General features: G+C 39.0%; 1 protein-coding gene and 1 long non-coding RNA gene across 4 annotated transcripts in view; one reads left to right on the top strand and one right to left on the bottom strand.

Moving 5' to 3' along the window:
• LOC113031815 (uncharacterized) overlaps positions 1 to 22,702 on the top strand; it is a 56,740-nt gene that overhangs the window by 9,229 nt on the left and 24,809 nt on the right. For 2 of the 3 annotated variants that reach the window (XR_003273795.2, XR_003273794.2), the window contains one exon: positions 15,803 to 15,876. The exons of the other annotated variant lie outside the window; for it this stretch is intronic. This is a non-coding gene — a long non-coding RNA (uncharacterized LOC113031815). The remainder of the gene's footprint in view (positions 1 to 15,802; positions 15,877 to 22,702) is intronic. 3 annotated transcript variants of the gene reach the window in all.
• Positions 5,155 to 20,922, bottom strand: LOC113031814 (neurexophilin-1). Its single transcript, XM_026184255.2, has 2 exons — positions 20,544 to 20,922; positions 5,155 to 6,836 (listed from the first exon to the last, which is right to left on the bottom strand). Exons 1-2 carry the CDS (start codon positions 20,622 to 20,624, stop codon positions 6,048 to 6,050), a joined length of 870 nt encoding a protein of 289 aa, XP_026040040.2. The 5' UTR covers positions 20,625 to 20,922; the 3' UTR covers positions 5,155 to 6,047.

The raw sequence follows: 22,702 nt of genomic DNA, 5'->3' as shown, positions 1-22,702 counted from the left end.
CCCAAAGATAACTTAGACGTCCAAACACTGCCGCTCTGCAACGCTGTCGGTTTCATTCATACGCATGGAATTCGTTAAATGGACAAAAGAAATGGCCAGATTTGCATTTCTTATAAAACAGAGCTTGGAAAAGGACTCAAACATCTCCTAGTTGTGCATATTGGTGTCTACAAGAGATTAATTCCTGAAAAGCTGCGTTCCTTACATTTTAATTATTTAACTCCGCTTTCTCCATCTTCTCTGTTAAATTATTTTTTCACTAAGCTGTAATGAAGGTGTAATCTGTGATCTGAAAATGTTTTTTTTTTTTAAAGCTGAAATACAAAGCAGGAAACGGCTTTCATTTCCAAAATGAGGAACATTTGTTACAAATATATATTTATTTAAATCTAAGGACCGTTTTAAATCATTAATGTTCTTATATAAATGAGTAACACAACTCCCTATTTGCAATTACAGATAAGAAATCATCGACTGGTATATAAAAGAAGAATGTAGTCACCAGTACTGTACTAACACTGTTTTTTCTGTAATGCAACACACTGCTGGATGGAATTCAGTAATCAAATTACATTTAAAACGATACCATTACTTACATTACAAAGGTTCTTCATTTACCTGCACGATGGGCACAGAAAGGAAAAAACTCAAACATGCCCTCTTTCAGTCCTGAACAATTATACCACAATCAGCTGATTTCAGTTAGTATGCAGGGAAAACAGTGGAATGGTCTACAGCTAAAAAGTGGATACGTGGACATTACTTTTGCTTTTACTACATCCATGGACAGTAACGTGAAGGTACAGTGCAAACTGCATCCAGGACAGAAAACTGAAGCTATAAAATCTGCACAGACAGCATAGTGGCACAAAGGTAGTGTGGAAGAACCCAGAGTGATGTTAAAGCCGAGTATATGCCAAACCCAGCTAAGCAGACAGCCTGATCTTCTGCTGAAGCAGTGATGAGCAGTCAGGCTCGTAGCATTTCAGCCTCCATTTCTCCAGCCTGCACCTGTTAGTAGAATTACTGTGAAATGCCTTTTGAGCTAGTTTTTAGTTCAAACATTCTTTGCTGTTGTGTTGTTCATACTTGAACACTAAAAGGAAGATCTCGCATGTGTCCTCTTCAGAGGAGGGGATCTGTGTCGGTGTGCAGGATTGTAGTCTGGTAATTATGTACTTGCATTTATATAGCTCTCCATTCATCCATCCATCCATCGCCTGCAATCTCTCCAATGTGTCCTGGGTCTGCTCTGGGCCCTCCTTCAGGTAGTACATGTCTCAAATGCCTTACCCAGGAGCTGTACTCTAAACTCCACCTGAATGATTGAACTCCTCACCTTACTGCTAGGGTGATGACCTTTTGGAGGAAACTCATTTCTGCTCATTTGCTCAGCTTTCTGTCACTACCCCCAGCTTGTGGCCATAGATGATTGACAAATTTGCGCTCATACTTAATTCTTTCTTCACCACAACAGATTTGTGAAGCATCCAAAGCCCTGAGAATGCCTCCCCCAGTTGGTCTGTGAATCTCCTGGTCCACTCTCCCCTCACTCAAGAAATGGGACACTGAGATACTCCTCCTTTGACTCCAATAGGAACCTAGTAGGAGGAACTACAAACTGAGACCAGGAATGTGTTTACTGAGTTTATAAACTGAGTGAGCAGTAAGGTAATTAGATGTGAAACCAGAGGATTTGCCCCCTGCTGGCCATGAGAAAAAATGCAGGTTTATGCACTTTGCATTGCAGGGTTTGTTCGGTAAGAAAAATACAAAATGGAAATTTTTCATCAAATACTTAAACTTGCAATAATGAATTTGTTTTGGTAATTTTGGGGCAACAAAATAATTTGTAGGCAGAAGACTGAAAAAAAATCATCTCGTTGTGTTGATCTGGACTAATTTCTAAATAGAAGAAAATTAGTTTTCATTTGAATCCATTAGGGGTTTAATGGTTCCAAAACAGAGACGGAATTTGTCTTCCTGTCCCCCCAGCTCCTCCATCCGACCCACTGCTCATTAACTTACTAATAGAGGAGTTAATAGAACATAAAGTTCCTATAAAAGTTAAGTGCAGCAACTCAGTGCTTGAATGTAATCTCAAACAAACCAGGATGATTATGTGAAAGTTGTCAGAGAAATTTAAGGATCGCTGGTTAAAGCTGCAATGTTTAAAGGTATAACACATGAGCTTCTTTAAATGAAATAAGTTTAAAATAGTCATAAGCGATGATGTTATGTCCCACACCTATTGCAAAGATATCAGCAGATGTTATGAGCTATTGCTGGCACATCCCATCATGTCATGATCACTGAGTCAATACGGCATCTAGTTTGCCCGAAAGGAAATTTGTAGATGTTTTTGCACATATCAGTGGTGAAAACGTCTTTTGGAGGAAATAGCAGAAAATGGAAAGTCTGTTTGGATTGGTTATAACAACGAAATTCCAAAATAACCCGTTGTTAAAGGTTCTACACCTGCTTTGTTCTAGTGTGTGCTACTTTTGCTTTATTGGTATGCATTCAAACACAAATCTGTGTGCTGCAACAGCCATGTGTCGTCTTGTTCCTTACTCTAGGTCTAGTCAATAAAACCTTCCTGTGAATCTCTTTATTCAAATGGTGAGAGGCTTGGTTATTTACTAAAAAACAGGCTAGGTAACTACCAGTTAAAACTAGGGACTGCAACATTGTCTATACAAATAGCTCCTGAGACCTGAACTCTTGTTAGGAATTCATCACGTCTGTGTTGAGCAGAATGAAATGTAAGGTTGTGATGTCTGCTTATGAAGATTTAGGGTCTCTGGAGGTTAAGAACCATTTAAACACTGTTTCGATTCTGATTTTTGTGGAACTTGTACCATGACTGACTTTTTTTTTGCCTTCTTTCTTTGGGACCTTCATTCTGTGACGCAGCAGCGCTAACCACTGCTTCACCATGCTCCCCTGGTTTGGAGAAACCAAATTAAATTTGTAATCTGTGCTCTATCAAAGCATAATTCTTTCAGACGGAAGCCCACTGTAGGATGGAAAGCTACAGGTGATTGTGTGCAACCTGGCCAATCACCTACGTTGTGTATGGTCACTCTGGTGCTTGTTGCGCTCGCCAGCTGAGAAGTCATCACAGTCTATTAATACTGGTTAAAACCATTGATCATTTATAGCGGTTTATGAATAGCACAGGAGTCACTGAAGTCTTCTTCTCAGCATGTGTTGTCTGTCTGTAGCCCTATCCAGTGGCATGTAGCATATGCACATTGCCCATAAATCATAATTTTAACCAACTAGGTTAGTTTTGCCTTCCTTTCATCTTTCCTGCTCACCCTGTAACGCCTGTGTTCTTCTCCCTGTTGAGGTTCTCCTTCTAATGTTGTTGGCACTTGTAGTATAGTGTAGTATAGAGTGTCATCACTAATAAATATTTCACCTGTATGTTGATGCTCGAACCTGCTTTAAAAAATACTTGAGCGAGCTGTGACTGTAAAGATGGGGGCAGTAAATTAAGAACAATACGATGAAAAAGCTAGAATGCTCCACGGAGCTGAACGGAAACTGTAGAGAAGAGCTGTCTCAAACACCATTTTATGGGCCATGAGCTTTGGGAGTAATCAACGGCAAATGATCACTGAAAGGAGTTTGGGAAGGAAGTTAGGCGGATAATGTGAGAAGGGGGAAAAAAACAGCCCAACACTTCCAAAGCAGCTGAATCCTAAACCCAAAAAACCAAGTACCTACCCAGTATGTCTCCAGTAGTGTTTGACCCCTTTCACATCGGGCACTTGACCGATGTCAAGTTTAGTTACTGATAAATACTAAACGGAGGATAAATTATAATACACGTGTAATTGAGGCTGAAACGGTAATTTCTTCAAAACAGTCAGCATCACAATACGTTGCATTTAGCCTCAGATGACATTAGTCAGGGAACAGATCCATCTCTCAGCAGCTCTCACACCGAACACTTTTGTGCCAGACTGTTTACACTTGTAAGATTATATGCATAATGAGGCTGCATTGTCTCGGGAAAGTGCTGCTTTAATTCTCTGAAGCTGAACAAACTGTCCCTGGCACATTTGGGTAGGGGTGGAGAGATATCAAAGTCACTTTATTGAGATGAAAGAACTGGCCCAAACAGCAATCTGACACATTAGTCATTCCTTCTTCTTAGTGACAGAAACATGCTCTCAATTTACGAGTCAGGTGCTTCCAGTGATTTCTGCCAGCCTTGTTCCTCCGCATCATAAATTCCTCTTTATGCTCACTCATCCCACAGGCAGACCCCTATTCTTCGACCTGCCTTGTCAGAAAATTCGCCCCATGTTGGCATATTGGATGTCATCCAGGCTGCCATTAGCAGTTACTGCGTTGCGTATACCATGGCATACACTGTGAAAGAGCACTGAATTTAAATAGACAGCAGTGATTGTGCCCCTAGGTGCACATTCATACTTTTTTACAGGTTTTCTATCGGCTCTTTAATTCATTCTTTCTGTGGTGTTGACTCTGCAGAGCTCCCACTTATACTGTGTTCATTTTCTCTAAATGCTTCACGTGAAGCCACTGGCTTCCAATCTATGTAATGAAGGTTTAATAGCCAATTGGAACATCCAATATCATTAGCAGCCAGCGTTAGGCTCATCTGAAATTTTTTTCTTTTTTTTTTTTTTGATAACCAGAAGTGCGAGCGTTTGACATGCAGGATGTGTGATTAGCACCTGCTGTTTAATGTATGTCCTGCCTCTTCTGGAGCTGGAAAGCTCTTTTTACCAGTTCTCGCATTTTAATAGCGTTTTTGTTCTGCTTAAGCCTCAAATGCACTTCAGGAAATCTTCCTCTCAACAATTTCCATGTTCTCTTGCATTCTTGTTCTATGATCTATTTTTAAACAAACTTTTGACCTACCTTTTTTCCGATTATCAATCACTTTTCGATACAAATGATTATTCCAGTGTTTACAAATGGTTATTTTTGGTTTCTGCAGGGGCACTATGGCTCTAATTCTGTGGCTCACTACTGGCTGCTTGTCATGTCAGTGATGCAAAGAGTCACCAGAAATAAAAGCAATGCTTAAATGTCTAAAATGGATATGCAGTTCTGAGAAAAAAGAGCAGAGTAATGTTTGATTATTTTTAAAGAAAAGCACAAAAAATGATCTTCTGTTTCTCTGTCATCTTGTGCAACTTTTATTTATTCATTGTGACATTTACTTGCTTATGTTTGATCTGATGAGAGCCCTCAATTTGGTGTCATTTGCCGAGCGCCGTCCATGGCCTTAAAACTGCTAAACACACAACACAGAATTAAAATAGAACATACTTTTTTTTTCCCTCTTTGTGTCGTGACTTGGTGAAGATTATTTTTGACAGCTGCAATAACAGGAAAATATAGATGGACGTTATTAAGTTGTTTACCACATTCGGGTTCATGCATGGGACATGGACGAGATTCCAACAACAATATCAGAGAGGTACATTCACTCTAACAATCACACTGCAGAAAACAACACCACTCAAAATATGTTTGATTTTTCCATTATGCCCTCTAATGCATACTGACAGATTCTTCTTATTTGCATTGACATTTACGTGTTCGCAGTGATTACCAGAGACTGATTGGAGGAGACAGAAAGCATGATTGAGACGGAAATACACCATCAACATAAACAACTAAATTAGCAGGAGAAAACACTGATAAAATTGTTCTCTGGTCTTTGTGTGGAATCCACGATATTTACATAAATACAATCAGCATATTTTTATGGTTGGCTTGAGAATTTCCTTTCGATGTAAGCAGCTATGCATATAAGATGAGTATTGCAAGCCTATAAATGCTTCCCTAAATGCTCTCTTAATGACCTCAGGCTAGGCTTGTTCATTGGAGCAAGATCAGTCTTGTGACAAGGATAGGTTATTTGTAATAATGCCTGTCAACATCTCAAGTTGGAAATGTCTTGACTCCATTTTCTTTCATATAATCTGAAATTGCTCAGGACCCTGTAGCCTATCTGTCTTTTTTTTTTCTTTCCCCCCCTTCGTCTGGTCTTGTGATCAACCCGTAGGGAGGTAGGGGGTGTCACTGTGGTAGTTGTAGTCTGGGCACACCTTCTGCACCAGCTTGTAGTCAGTGCTGTAGAAGGTGATGAAGATGCAGATCACTTTGAAGGGTTTGGAGCACAGCCAGGACACGTGGCTCTGGGTCTGCTCCTGAGGGCAGCTCTGCGAGGGGTCGTGGGCACACAGTGAGTTCCTGGTGCCTTTCTCCACCTTTTCGTACTCCACCCTACAGTTGAACAGCTTGGTTTCTTTGGTCTCCAGGGCCGTCTGCTGCTGCTGCTGCTGGTGATGGTGGTGGTACTGCTGGTGCGGCTGGTGGACCTGGAACTCCACAGCCTTGGTGGGAGGAACAAGTCCCACGGAAACGTTGCCCTGACCGGTTGAATTGTGTCGAAAGTAGACGCTGAAGGTGCCGTTACCGTGATCCACAATTTTGCCGGTGATGAGGAGGTTCAGCTTCACTGTCTTGATGTTAGAATGGAAATCACCCCAGCCGAACATCTTCTTAAACTTTCCAGTCTTGACGATGGGGCGTCTTTTCGTCCTTGATCGAGGGTCACGGGAGGCTGAGGTGTTGTAAAGCCATTTCCAATGCTCTTGCTTAGAGTAAGACTCTCCTTCGTCGTAGTTCAGATCCATAGAGGTGAAGTTCTCTTTGCCGTAGAGGCTTTGAGACAGCAGACGGCTAATGGACACGTCCTTGCTGCTTTCATCCCAGTAGGTCTTCACTTTGGATTTTGAGTTATATCTCAAGTCGGAACTTGGAGAGTCAGCACTCGCAACCTGGAAGATTAAATAAAATGAGTATTAGTTAAAATTTTACTCAATGTTACAAACATACTCTAAAGTATGTGAAGTTTTGCCTCATAATACTTATATGAATACAGCAGTTGATGTGTTTTGGGGTCACACGTATTAAATCGACATCGTCAATTGGACAATTATTTCCTTCCAAAGCACATTCCATACCTATAATCAGTTGGGATTTAACACAAAGTGTTGGATAAGCAAAAGAAGTTGGATGGATGGATGTCATTCATCGCTTTTTGATGAATGACTTTTGATGAATCATGTAGCTCTGCCTGCAAATGCCAACAATAGATTTGTTCTCCATATCAGATTTTCAGTGGCATCAGGTGAATCTACAGCCTGAGAAAACTCCCACCTGATAGGCTTTTGCGACACAGCATTAAGCAATTTTTTTTGCTGAAGTTAAAGTATGTATAACTTGCATGGATGCATATTAAGTTCTTGTAATGGGCCCTTGAGGCTGGCTCCAAAAGCAACTTATTTGCCATAGACTGTAAACCCAACATTAAAAAATTTAAAGCAGGTTTACAGTCTGGTCTAAAAGAAAGTTGTTTTCTATGGATAGTTTCCCCCTTTGTATGGATAATATAATAAAAGGTACTTTCGGCTGCTCTTATTTCCCAAGGGGTTGCTTCAGTGGATGGATCTGCATATTTGATTTGACACAGATTTTAGCTCTTCCTGACCACCCCTCCCATTTATTCGGGACTGGAATTCTGCTCTAGGAATACACCAGTTTGTATCCCTCTCAATATTGCACATGCAGGTGGATTAACCAAAAAATGATCTTGATAATTACCAAAACTGGTAATTTAAGGCAGATGTGGCATAAACCTTACACTGGATGGTGGTCTGATAAACTTGTATTTGTATGATTGTGTATACATGCTCTGAAACTGCACAGTTCTCTACATGTGTTTGTCTTTTAAACAACAGAAAATGACAGAAAACATCTGAATCTATATATCAGTGGGAATGTGATGAGTGGAGACTGGCCCATCTTAATTTTTCTGAGCATGCATTTTCCTGTGAATGAAAGGAAATGTGCAAAATTTCAAGCGAGTCAGACTCAGCCCATAGAGATATGTCCATTTAAATTAGACTTTCCTCCCAAAAAGGCACCAGTCATTTTCTGCAAATCCCCCAAAACAACATATTTTACATTCTAGAGACAAATCCCTCCAGTGGTGGTTGGAGTTATGAATTTCGTCTGTGAGGAGCAAGAGGGAAAATAGTTTGTTGCTATTTTAACCATGACGGCAAAAGTCTGAGACAGTCCCCACTTTAAACAAACCCAATCGAAATTGCAATTTTAATACAAATTAGAATGTTTTCCTAATCTTTCCAAAGCTGACTCTGTCCCTAAACCTTGAAAGATTTATTTTCTGCAGTGACTTGTCAAAGAGTTTTGAAAGGCACCACAAAAAGCATTTATGCATCTTGTTGGAGGGCATGAACAAATGTCAGGTTCGAGGGCTTGTTTAATTACAACTGTCATGTAGGTATAGCACCAGCTGAAGGTAAAATGCCATCTAATTTTACAGAACTGCTGTTGAAATGTGCATGTGTTAGTAAATCGTGTAAATATCAGGAATGGAATTTGTTAATAGGTGGGATATTTTGGGGGAGGTTATCTGACATTTTTATATTCAGAAGTTGGAGAAACCGGTGGAGAAATGATGAAAAAACTTGGTCAGGATGTAGATAAAAAGATTTTTTTTGTAATTATGTCTCTCTATAACCTGAATTGATACTCTGAGGGAGACATCTGCAGTTATGGTGGACCAGACCAACATCCCTCTACATATTACATTCATTGCCAGTGTTCAGTTGGAATACAGCAATCAGTCGCTGCTGCATATGCACATTTCTTTTAATTATGATTGAAGATTTGTGGTCAGCTGTTTATATAGGCTGCTATTTAATATGGTCTGGTATTTGCACAAGCAGTGATGCAGTTAATTGCAGTGGTGTGGAATTGATTATTGTAATTATTTATCACTGAATTGACTGCATTTCTATGTTACTGCAGCCAAAAGGACAAACACAATTACTAAGAAAATAAAAATAATAAAGGTAGAGTAGGAAAAAAATAATATAAACAGAAAACTGTGTAGTAGCAAAGAAATTAATTTAACGAGATAAAATAAACCTCTAAAATGAAATAAAATGCACTTAAAAAACATATGAAATAAAAAGCTAACTATAATATAAGAAATTGGCTCTATCAAATAAAATATCTCACTAAAAGAAAAGAAAATGAAGCAGTACGCTTGTGTTGCATTGTACAGCGTTAAATATATCCTGCTTTCACCTGCTTTGGGCTCATGTTTGATCAGCTCCTGGAAGATTGATATCTACTGTTTGTTCAGCACAGCAGTTGTTATTGTGTTGCTCTAAATTCTTTAACAGTTTGTATTGAAAACAAACGCTCCGAATCAGCCTGGAAGCAGAGTCTTCTGATCACTTTGTGCTTCTTCACTTTGAGATGTTTATTTGGAGAGTTTTTATTCTGCTTTGACTGTTTCTAATTTATTATTTGAATATTAGAGAATAGCCTCTGTGCTTCTATTATATGAAGTAAGTGGACATTCGGTGGTGGTGGAGTTAGATTTTTATGGTAGAAATCACAGATGCTGGGATTAATTGGATTTTAATTTCAGTCCCTAACTTGTCTTTCAACACTTCTGGAGATAATCACAACACAGTGATTACTACTTCTTTTTTTTTCACTTGTTTTCGAGTCTTTGTTTTGTCTTGTGTTATAAATCAAGCACAATGCTTTCACCTCTCTCTAAAAGCCAAAACTCGCTCTTAGTTAACTTCAACCTCAGCCAAGATGGCAAAAAGAGTCTTTGGTTCAGATGATCGCACCATATCCAGGTTTCTGTAGATGAACCTGTGGAAGGATCATTAATGGTTTCCTCCAGCTGCCTTTGTTGGGCTTGTACACCTCTGCCAAAAACACCTGCTAGTCTGGACTCACCACTGATTACTGACTGTTAACGTTTAACTTCAGCTCATTACTTCAATACGGCTGCGATTATTTTGTTTATGTGGTGTTTAGACTTTGTTCGTTGTGGATGTGTGATGTACACAGTGTCTAAGGCTGCGTTCAGACTGTAGGCAAAAGCGCATCAAATCAGTTTTTTTTTTTTTTTTTTGTTTGTTTTTTTGACCCTATGCGTCCCATATCCGATCATGCTATGACAGTGTGAACGGCACAAATCCGATATTTTCAAATCTGATCTGGGTCACTTTCGTATGTGGTACTGAATCCGATACATATCCAATGTTTTAGAAAGCGACTGCTGCTGTTTGAATGGTCATGTCGCATTAAATCAGTCTTTTACATCACTGACACAAGACAGACGCCAATTATCAGCGCCGGAGAAAGAATCGCGAACGCTTCCTGGCCATCCAGTGTAGATGTTAGTGAAACTGTTGGGAAGACAACGTTGGAGAAACGTGAACATTTTATTTGTACTGTATAATCTGCAGATTCTGACAGAAATCTGTAACTATCCTTTGAAGCACCGCTCCTCTAAAACAGCAATAAGGATAATTATTAGGTTATCTACATTATTATGTAAATAACAAAATAACTTAAAGCAAAAATTAGGAAACGTAAAGTCCGAAGTCTTTATATAAAGGGCCATCAGTCAAACAATATTGTTTGGTCTGGGTCTAAACAGAGCGCGTTGTGTGTGACGTCTTCTTTTGCGCATGCGGGCCGCTTTGAGGGTTCACACTAGATCACGTTTGCTGTCGCATTTTATTTGTAGTGTGAACAAGCAGTCAAAAAAATCGGATTTGATCAAAAAATCGGAATTGAGCTTTAAGACCTGCAGTGTGAACGTAGCCTAAGTGCGGCATAGAGAAGTGTTGAGGTGTAACTGGCAAAAGGCCACCATGGCTAAAACTTCTGCAGTGATTAATGAATCCCATTCAGTGTTCACATTCAGAGCAGTTATTCAAATGTGCTCCTGTAACTGTGCAGTGTACGGGCCACAGTATTGTAAAAAACAAATAAACAGCTGACGTATCTATCTTTTAGCGTTTAAACTGCAAATATTATGTACAATTATTCCTAAATAAAAGACAAATGGCCACATTTAGGCCATTTGTTTTGATTAGTTTCTTTTCTATAATATTTGCAAAACCAATACTGCATAAACTTTCTCTAACTCGTAATTTTTGAGCTCTTTATCCACTTAGTTCATGTGACTTATGTTCTGTGTTAGTTGGCCCATATTTAGCTTTAAAAATATGCTTTAAAAAAAAGTCTGATAAATGGTAGGTTCATGAAAAATGAACAATTATGATTTCATCCTTAATCAAGTATCCTTACTGTAGCTATTATGAAAATATTTTATTAAAGGAATATATTAAAATGTTTTTATTAAGTATAATCCAGGTTCTCGTAGAGTCGTCCAATATCAGCAGTCTGCCTAGCAACAGCTTCGAGTAGACGTGTTCGTGCTGAGTGCTTGCTAACAAGATCAAAATGAATATCCTTTGCAAATGCAGGAAAACATCAACAAATCTATGCACATTATCCATGTACAAATACGTCTGTCAAAAACGGTTTTAACGCTGTGAGAAAGTCTTACAGTGTGTGAAATGTCCTTATCAAGATTAAGGCTATTCCTGTCATACATCGAGACGAATGAAGCGCTTCTCAGGAGCAGACGTGATGCAACAGCAGACTATTACCTGCTGAATGTACCCTGAATGGATGATTGATGATTCATTCTGTCTCTCTCCTCTAACAATCACACAGATGAGAGAGCAAAGATTTCCCGCGCACCCCACAGAGGCTTGTGACAGTGATGTCCAAGCCCCGTCCGAGGAACGTGACAGCAGATCTATCTGGTCGAAGCGTTTACATTTTGTACCTTCACCCACGATCAATATGCTGAAAATAAGGTCTTCTCTCATTCAGAAAGTTCACTGAATGACATTGTTGTAGTGTAAGCTGGAGTTTGTACGGCACTCTCTGAGTAAACTGCAAGTGCTGAGATCTTTCTCTGAAGCTCCTGCTCATTTTATGCACTTGGATTGAGAATGGAGGAGTTTGGAAGGATGGCCTCCAGTTGTTTTGAAGAGGCCTTGTTGATGAATGACCTGATGTGAACGAAGCGTTACTGGCATTGTGATCTTTCTGCCTCTCTGAATAAAGGAATGTAGCCAGAGAAATTTTTAAAAGCAACATGATACTCCAGAGTCAAATCAATACCTTTATATTGAGCAGAGGTTCAAAGGTAGCTAGACCTTTGCTTCTAGTTAGTTTTAATAAGTATAAAGGGAAAAATGCAAGAACCTCGCAGCAAGATGTTTAGCGTGACAAGGTGAAGAGAAAAATTTGAATTTCAGCAGTTTCCCTGCGCAGTGGGGCAGTTAAACCACATTAATGAACAGCCCTTTTTGTCTTTCATTGCTGGAAACAAAAGTCTGTCAGTGGTGATGCATTGTAAAAAGATAAAGTGAGTGTGAGGATGAGGGAGACTTCCTTTCCAGGATTTATTGGCACCATTATAGTCAAACATAAAGCTCCTTAGGATGTAAAAGTTCAGTGAAATAGTATCTTACAGACTGTCAGCCAGGGAGCTGTAAAGTCTATTATGCCATTATAGTTCAGTCCTTTTTCTTTGGTTTAAGAATATTCTAGGTTTGCTCTTGTTTCAGTTGTTAAGTTTAAAAGCACTAATGTTTTTTATTCAAGACTTTCATACTTATTGTTACAAAGGTGGGTTTTCATATTAAGCATGACCAAAGTTTCAGTTGATGAGGTCAGAATATGTCCAGCTAACCCTAGTGAGCCAAAACCTCAGTCTTCACACTGCTCTGAACACCAGTGTTACATTTGTTAACCAAAAACTTGTCATCATAGTTTTCAGCAACAAGTTGTTGTTTTTTTTTTCTGACAAAAACATAAATTAAATAAAAACTGATGCATGAGGACAAAAACTATATTGGCACTTTTGCCGACAAATGCAAATAAGATGAAAATATTCTGGAGAGACGGGATCCAATCTGAACTAAAATTAATGTCATTGAGAGCGGATTTCTTATACAGCGCAACAGTGACTGTCCACTTTTTCTCCACTGTCAGGAGACTTTTATGTTATGAGGTAAATCATGACCATAAAAACATAATTCTGATTTTAGCAAAAGTCAAAAGTGCACGATATAATTACATAATTACAAAGATACATGATTACTTCTAACGATTTAGGAACTACTCATCCCAATGCCCACTGCAAATCCCAGATTCCACAGTGAATGACTGTCAGCCTTTTTAAGTTTAATCCTTTACTATAGCGTCGGTATGGTTAATAACAGTGTAAGTTTGAATATATATCTACAGTTTGCGGTGCATGTGTGGGGGGTTACAGTGCTTTGTTCCTCACTGCAACCACTGCTCTTGCAGTTTCAGAAGTTTTGCGCTCACTTAGCAACCCGACTTTCATGGGTTGAACATTTCCATGGTAACAGTGACCTCCACCAATCTGAGACATCACTGTCTGAATTTAAGATTGCAGGTAGGGTAGTTCTTTTTCCATAAAATAATAAAATACATTTTTATTAAAACAAGGTTCTTATCATATAGACTTGTGATTTCTACAGAAGCACATATTATTATTTCACAATGTTGCACCTCGTAACAGGTCTGCTTTGGATGGTTATAACCTTATGGCTCATAATCAAACTCCCTATGGAGAATGTCTTTTGTTTTTTTCCCTGGAACCTCAGTGTTGAGCTCTATTTGGTCATTCTATGTGCACAGAGGTGCTGCCGTTCACATCTAATGTTCAGCAGAGAAAACCAATCAAAATAAAACTGCCTGTAAGGGAAAGGTGCTAAATCAGCTTGTTTTCGACTATGAATGAACTGGGAGTAAATTATTATTTTCAGCTGAGAAGCACGCAAAGATACTTTAGCAGAGTCCAAGAATAGTAGCGTGTATCAGAAATGAGCATAGTAGGTCTGCTTCAAGCTATGCAAGCAGTGTGTAAATTTTTACCAGTTCTATGTGGATATGCAGCCTCAGCCATAACAATTAGGGGAACACTGATTGTTAAGTGGCCAGTAATCATTGGCCGATTGGCTCAGTATGTTTTGATGTTATATTTATCTCCCTTTAGAAACATAAAATATATACTGTATATACAATTTTAAACCATTTCAAAGTCTTTTAGCTGGTCCAACTGTGGAAAAACACCACTGAGCTACATGAGAAATCAACACCTTATTTGCAGATACTCTGATATCAAGGCTGAGATGTTTAGAGAGTCGTGTATGATTGTCATCACATGTTTTGTTCCCCTTATTTAGCCAGTAGCTTGTTTCAGACAGTGAATTAAATGAGGGGCTGCTCCATAAATGAGCAAAAATAAACAGGAAGTAAATAAGGATTACGTTAGTGCAAGACTAAAATCATTGGAGCTTTCCCCTCTAAGGAAAACCAGTGACTTGGTTAGACTTGAACCAAGGCCAGTTTAAACATACATTTATTTGAAGATGCTTCCAGTAGTAAAGAAAAAGAATTAATTGAGTCTAAATGACCTTTGGCCAGTAATCCAAACTGTAAAGCCCATTAATTTTTCTATTCTGAGTTGTTAAAAGACTGTAGTCTCTAATGATCAAATGAAATATCATTTTCAGAGTGCAGTAATTACTGGTGCTTCTCAGTTACTCAGTTTCAGTCTCAGTGGAATCCCAAAACCAGATCAAGGGATATTAGCAAACTGCTTGGTTAAATGCCTGTCTAGCTAATAACTCAAAGTGTGTGTGTGTGTGTGTGTGTGTGTGTGTGTGTGTGCGCGTGTGTGTGTGTGCGCGTGTGTGTGCGCGCGCGTGTGTGTGCGCGCGTGTGTGTGTGCGTGCGCTTGTGCAGCTGCTGCTGCAGAATTTTGAGGAGTAAATGTAAAGAATATTTTCCAAACAATGAAAATCCAAGCGGGTTTAGGATCTTTATCGTTTCTTCAACCAGGAAATTAAATTGCACTCAGTGAGTTTTGAAAAGCTTCATGATTTCCTGCAACTTCGTGTTATGAATAATTTTCTAAGAGGATGTGTCACTGGAATCAGATTTTTTTTTTGAGGGATTTCTTTACTATTTTCTTCCAAGATTATCAAAATTACACAGCGCATCTGAAGTGCGTGCCCAGTCATCGTCAGACCTAATTCCTTGTTGTGGAAACTCTGCTCTGTTGTCACCAGCGTTATGTCTGGTCCCCATACTGTGACATGCAATTAGCTTTCATCTAAAGCACCTGACAGTCTCTGGATTAGAGCACTCGGAGGCACATTCACAGAGACCCCACTTCACGGATTAGAACCCAACCTGTAATCCAGCCTGGGGAGATTAGGCAGATCAGAGGCAGTCCTGACTAAAGCAACGTTTATATCCAGAACCCCCCGACTGACTGCACCAACACTCGGAGGGCCAAGATTTACCTCTACTTGGCTTTAAAAACATGCAAGTGAGGCACAAAGGGAGTGTGTGCTAGATGCATGAATGTGCCTGAAAGAGATAGTACAGAGAATAAAGCGCGAAACTAGAAGAAAGAGACAAACAAACATGGCAGCGTAAAGGTCAACAGTCACACTTTGATGGCTTTGGCTTTACCAGATATTGGTTTGTCACTACTGTGTACTGTGAAATATCAAAATGACAAATAACATTGCTCATGACTAAAGATGGAGTTTATTTTGCACTTAACTTGTGTTTATTATTAGCAAAGCAGTGGCTCACAACCCTAAAACGAAGAGGCAGCCACTTGAGACGCTTGTTTCCAAGTGTGGCTTCAATCAACAGAAGGAACTGATCATCATTTAAATGCAGGACTATCAGATATTACGTGAATGAAAAACAAAATTAAATCCAAATCTGAAAAAAATCAACACATTTGTCTTCCTTTGTTTAATTTCAGATGTATGCTGTCACCCATTTAGAAGGTCATCACCCCCAATGTGGAAACGACTGCTGCAAAGGACTGTGCCAAAGGTTTTGCAAATCTTAAAGTCTGACATAAAATTAAAGACGTTCATTAGACTGACTTGCAACCAAAATAAGCTTTTATAGAGAAATTATATTAAAGATTAGTTGAATAATAAAATAGTTGAACATAAAATTAGTTCAGCTATTTAAAATCAATTTGTAAATACAACATTTTTAAGAAAAGTAATTTGAAAATCTCACATCAATTTTGTGAAATGCCTTTTTTAAAATGCCAAAAAACCAAGAAAATATATGTGAATGACAATACTGGGTAGTTATCATAAAGATACCCATAACTAATGTTTACAATCTATGAGACCATTGCTCCCAGTAGTGCTGAGTAACACCATCTACTACTCCTCAAGAAGACAAAGAGCAGTATTATTTCAAATTAAATAATAATAATATTGGAACATTTTGGATAAAAGTATGTTAAATTTACTAAAAACAAATCTTAGACAATCTATAATTTACAAATATCACCAGAATATATACAATAAATTATTCTGCCTTTAAAAACAAGTTTTCATAATGAAAAATAAAAACAACTGAGACAGAAATATTACATAACTGTAAAGTATGTAAAAAAAAATATATGTTCACATAATTTAGCATTTATTTATTTTAGATATTTTAATATGTGACTATTGACTGTCTGTTATATGACATATATTATAATACTATCTGTTAGCAAACACTTGTATAGAGTGGGTCCCATATTTTACATTGTCCTCCTCGTCAACATCCTGCAAAAACACCAAAGCCAACAATGAACCGATCCCACTGACAAGTCCTCTGTCCACAAACTATTAAAATCCATCCTGCCTCACTGGCTCATTTCTCTCTTCCTTACTACAGGTTTATTTTGGGCAAACCCCACATACACCATCCCGCTGCTGGAAACAAACACTACATCACCAAATGTGTCAACTTTCAGTTTTTTGAGTGATTCTTTGCGTGGGATTTCTTAATGATAAAAATAATTCAGGATATCAGACGTAATCGTTTAAAGCTCAGTGTTAGTTAGTTAGTTAGTTATATAATAATAATTAGTAATGGACTATGATGAACAATTGAATAAATTAGGTTTTAAGGTTTTGCTGATACATTTTCCAGCAGCACACAAATAAGGGAAGTCGATGGCTAAAAATCTAAAACTGTAGCTGAAAATGGTTGGAAAAGATGTTGATAATTTTGAAAAAGTTATTAAAATATTTTAGTCAAATCTAAAAATAGCTAAAACTAAAAATAAGAGATATTGCCTATCAGCAGATTTAACTGTGTACTACAATTTCATAAAGTCTGAGGACTCAGGAGAGTGAAGCTTTGTCTGCAATATCTGTGTAGCGTCTGTGTTTCCCATAATTTAAACCAGTTAAACCCTCCTTGCTTTTCTTCCAAACCCCCTTGATGGAGGCTAAAAAAATATTTTAAATATATAAAGGGAAGTCAGTCAAAGCCTTGAGGAAAATCTGCAGTAAAAAAAAAATTCTTTGTGAAATATATATTAAATGCAGTGTTTCCATTCAGAGATACTGTATCTTTCAGTCACGTTCAGATGCTTTTATTTCATAGCCCAACTTTTCGTTTTACAGTTTGTCATGCAGGAGCCTCCCACCCCCTCCCCCCCCAAACCCCATTTAACTGTCTGTTAATATAATTCCCAGATTCGGCATATGAGGCAGAATCCCTCAACAAGATAACGCTAACAGCATCGCTATGCACAAGTCCTTTAGGAAACGACTCTGATTGCCAGATGCAGCATATAGGCAGGCTGTTGGACAACTTAAATGCTATCTACTCTTGGCGAGGCTGTGATAAGGCGCAGGCGTCCGCTCTTTGAAACAGGAAGATAAACAACCCCCCCGTTCCCTCGGGAGCTCGGAGGATATTCTATGGGACTGGACCGCCGAACAGCCAACAAATTCCACCTTTAATAGAACTACCGGAGGAGCCAGATGACTCTGCGGTGGGCTGTACACAAAACCTTGTGAGGAAGAATGAAAGTGTGTGTCAGTTTTCATTTACCTGAATGCTGCGGCTGCTGCTGCGACTGCTGTGCGGGGAGGATTTGTGGGTACGACAGTTCTGGTTTAACAGAGGGAGAATGGAGAGCGGCCGGCCTGATGGCAGATGTGGGTTTCCACTTTTAAATCTTGCTTAGGTGCTGTGAGTTCAGCCGCAACATTAGAGCTGCTGCTTAACAGATAGCGATTTATCATTATTCTATTTTAATAAACAACAAAAAGATGGAATTTATTTTGCACTCATTTGCCTTTTTTATCAAAGGTGTGGTTGTTGTGGTTCACCCTGCCTTAAAAGACTAGTTCCTAACCTTAAAACAAACCGGTCCCTACTTGTGATGCATATTTGAATTGTGAGCAGTTCAAGTCATCTCAGATTTAAATATTTTCTGTGATAAAAGGTAAAAGTATTGAGCATCAGAGAAAAGAAAAGCAAAGACCTGTTGGCTGGGTCACCAACCCAAGATTGGGGGGGGAAAAAAGAAGATCAGGACTGTGATGTAATAATGTTAAAGTCCAGCAGAAAATTACAAGATGATCATGAGTGTTTTATATAAAGTTGTATTAGAGAACGTCCTTTTTAAAAAAGTTTGGAAAAGGGAGCCCTGCAGCTTTATTTTTATTTTTTTTAAATTTAAGGTATTAAAGTGATGCTCTTATGGAGAGAAGCTTAAAATATGAGCAGCTATTAAAGGGTTAGGGTTTGGCTGAAGGACGTGGATGTTGTAGGATCAGACCTGTGACTTTTCAGGTGTGAGACTAGTCTCTATAAAAGCTTATTTTTAATCTAATTTACAACTTTTAGACGCCATGAATCACAGACAATTCTAACATAAGACTCCCACCAGTTGGTTTATGAAATATCATCTTCCATTTAGAACCACTTCTCTGTGTTTGACAGTAGACGGGAGAGTACTTTAAGAGTCCTTAGAGTGCTGATGCTGTCTTTGGATTATTTTCCAACTGGGCGCTTGTCGTCATAGTCATTTACAGTGAATTTAACTTGTCTCGTCTTGTGAGGTCCCCGCGCAGTTGAGCTGATGGACCAGCTGAGGGCATTTGACGCCCACTAAGAGTTTAGATCTGTTTTCTCTCAGTGATATCAAAGTGTTACCTGAGGGGGGTCAGAGATGATGACAAATCACAAAGTGTGTCAAGACATCACAGGCAGCTGTGGATGGAGCTGAGTCCTATCACTGCAGCACCGCTTTGAGAGGCCAGGGCACAATTATTACCATGACTTCTGAGGAGGATAAATACTGTACGCGGACAGACTGCGGGATTTTGTGGGAAGGGGGGGATGGGGTGGGGTGGGGGGCAGTTTGAAGAAGGAGGAGGGGGGGATCTAGCCACCAGTTTTCCAACTTACCCAGAGGAAAAATGCATAATCATATTATTTCACACACGACTTGGTTCAAAGGCGGCCAAAATAAGTTTGTGAGGTTCCCATGGGTCTGTCAATCTGTTGAAGGAGCTGCAGGCAAAAGCTTAGGATGCACCAAGTACGAAACAATTATGATCATCCCATTAAAGCATAGCGAAGCAATTTGGCAGCTCAGTCTGGAAAAAAACACACTCCTGTCAAGTGATGCTATGAGATCAACTCGCACTACCATGATGCTGTTGTACATATATCTCGCATAGTTAATGATTGTTTGTCTTTACATCATGACAGGGTGGTGGGAATCCGTGTTTGTTAATGTTGTTGCTTCTGAAATCGATGAATTGTTTTCCTTTAAAGCAGGAAGGGCTCCATAAAGCCAAAAAAAGTGGGAGGGGTGAAATGATTAGTGCGCTTAGTCAGCTGTGAAATTGAGTTTATGGTTTTCAAGACGGTGAATTCAATTCGATAATGGGTATTAAGTTGTAGAGAATAATTAATAGTAATTGACTTCTTTCCATCACTATGCAAATTAAACACAGATAACACCACGGGAGCTTTTTAAGGCCAGTCAAGTTTGTGGGGATTAAGTTTATGGAATTTTTGTTAGAGAGAGGAGTGGCTCCTGTTCTGCTTTGATTGCTTTGTTGACAGATTTATCAGCGGGTGAGGGGTTACTGTCTCTTCAAGGATTAAAGGAATTGGGTTGTCACAAACTGTCAAGGCATTGAGTTGGGAGCATTCTGGTATGTTTGCCATAATGGGTTCAGGCTGTTCTCCGCCGTACTACCAAATATATTCTTATTGGACCACATCTGTAAATGGGAGGAAAAAAAAAAGGGGGGGAAATGCAAAGCAAGGATTGAATGAATAGTGCTGAGGGAGAAATATCCAGCGGGACTGTGTGCGGGTGGATTTGTCAAGATGCAGATTTGGATTTGCATAGTTTGTGTTTATGCTGAGATTGGTTAATTCATCTTGATGTTAATGAGTTAATGCATAGATATGTTAGAAAACTGATCATCCTGGGACTTAAAAACTGTACTATAAGGCAGATCACATGTGTCTGAAATGACTATATTATTAGATTGGCCACACTATGAGACAGCAACGTGACCTCAAAATGATCAATTCCAGCTTGTTTGATGATTTAATTGAAACTCACTTGTAGAACTGTCTTTTTATGAAAACTGCAAACATTAATCACAGAGATATTACACAATGTGAGAATTTTAAAAAAGGTCAAATCAAAATAATATTTAACTCACCAGAGAGATGACTGACAGCAGCATGGTGGCAGTCCACAGACATGTGGTCTTCATGACTCTTTGTGGAACGTCTCTCCTCATGTCAAACAGTCCTTGATTTTCTCAGCTGCTGCAAACAAACAAACAAATCTCCTTCTGATTGAGCCGTTATCAGCTGCCAAACTTGAGGAGAAATAAAGAGCGAAGAAGACGGTCCAGAGATGCGGGAGAAGAAAGGAGTCTTCTCCAGCTCATTCAGGAAGGGTCAGGTGTCTGCTGTTCAAACGCTTCAAGTGAGTACTGGGGTTTTTTCTGACGCAGGGTTCGGAGGCGCTGTGGTGGGAACGGAGGTGTTTGTATATCTGAGTGTGGAGGAATGTTTTATATAGCGCGCTCTGAGGTTCAGAGAGAGAGAGAGAGAGTGGGGGGAGTGGATGGGAAGGGACAGAGAGAAAAAAGATGGAATGAAGAAGGGGGAGGGAGAGAGGAGACTGGGGGAGAAGAGAAGGAGGTTCACACTTCTGAGAAACAACTTTTAACATCATCAAGGGCTGACATCTAGTGGCAGTCAGCTGCACTGGATTTTTCTTCCTTTTACTGTGAGCAGCAAGCCCAGTGAGATTCAAGAACATAATCCCTCCTCTTGATGTGTTAATGTTGTGCATCCTCTACTCTGACCTGGAATCAAGCATGAAAAACTGCATTTTAACCCTTTGACGCCCAGCGTATTGTATTTGATACAAGTGTTTTTGTGAGTTTTTGAGACTTCTACATCATCAGTGTGACATTTTTTTTTTTACCCTCGTAAAATCATGACACATTTTTAATGACTAAACTGCAGATTAAAATTTGATATATTTTTATATATTTTCTCTTAAGGTTCAACAAATACTCCATTATCAAAAAATTAAAGATTTCTGGCAGTTATTTCATGATTCGGGTTTTAAAGGGTTAACACTGTTGGCGCTCCATAATGGTCAAAATACCAGCCACCTTTATGAACCAGGCATCCCTATGATCATGAAGAAATTGTTTTGTTAAATTACGCCTAGGTACTAAATAATGGTTTCCACACACAGTCATTGTAAATGTGCTGAGAATAAAACTAATAATATTAATCATTTAGTCTGAACTTGGAGAAAGTTTTGGACTTCAGATTAAAAAAAAAAAGACAAAAGCAGTTGAGATTGAAGCTGGAGAGGCTGAGATATCCTAAGTTTTAATCAGCAGGATGGGTCAGACTCTAAAATAATTAGATCCAGTAAAGCAGCTTGATACAATCTACAGCAGACGCTCTCTGTCCGGGAAATGCCAATATCTTTTAAACTCCACCCCCCCAGTTTGTAGGACAGGCTATCGGTCAAAAAGTCTTTCTTGCAGCCACAGATGACATCTGTTTGGACCCACACTGAAACCTTATAGTTATTCCTACTACACAAGTTACGTTTAAACATTAACATGCTTGGATTGGAAATGTTTCCACTGGAAGTGGAGTGAAACAAACCCACAGTGCTCATTCTGAAGTTGGTAAGAGGCTTCAGTCGGCAAGAGGCTTCAGTCGGCAGACTTAAACCAAAATCATGCAGATATTTACAGAGTGCTGCAGAGGGCAGATAGGAATACAAAGGGAATTTCATACAATAATGCTAAAACTTTATTTAATTAAAAGCTTCTTAGCTTCTTGTTAAACCTAACCAAATTCTGTCCCCTGTTACTTACATTAAGATGAAGTGAAACCTTTCCCTCTGTTCACATGGGCACCTGAAAACTTACTGTAAGAGCACACAGAGCTATATTTGAATTTACATGATGGCCAAGCTGTCTGTATTGTGTCAAAGAGGTATCAGCTGAAGTTTGAGGCTTGGCTGTACTTTTGAGTAATACCACGTTTGACCTCAAGATGGTGCAGTGAGTCAGAGACTAAAGCATAACTAGTCAGGGTAGCTCCCAGTCTGAGACATACACTGCATTAGCTCAACATTTGTACAGAATTCCCGTCACTATTATACCTAGAAGATGATCAGAAACTGGTAAGTTAAAAATAAAATGAGCAAATACACATCGAAATACTAGAATAGTTGGAAGTAATTCGTAACTAAGTTAAATAAAGAAATAATTCAGATGTAAATAGGAGGAAAAATCTGCCATCTCGTGGTCAAAATCTTTCAGTTAATTTAGCA

Source organism: Astatotilapia calliptera, chromosome 11, assembly GCF_964374335.1.
Source record: "Astatotilapia calliptera chromosome 11, fAstCal68.1, whole genome shotgun sequence".
Taxonomy (NCBI): Eukaryota; Metazoa; Chordata; class Actinopteri; order Cichliformes; family Cichlidae; genus Astatotilapia; species Astatotilapia calliptera.
This window is presented reverse-complemented; position numbering and strand designations above follow the sequence as displayed.

Coding starts and splice junctions, on each gene's coding strand:
- LOC113031814 (XM_026184255.2), bottom strand. CDS start 20,624: ATGAGGAGAGACGTTCCACAAAGAGTCATGAAGACCACATGTCTGTGG. Junction 6,837..20,543: donor TGCTGTCAGTCATCTCTCTG/GTGAGTTAAATA, acceptor TTAATCTTCCAG/GTTGCGAGTGCTGACTCTCC.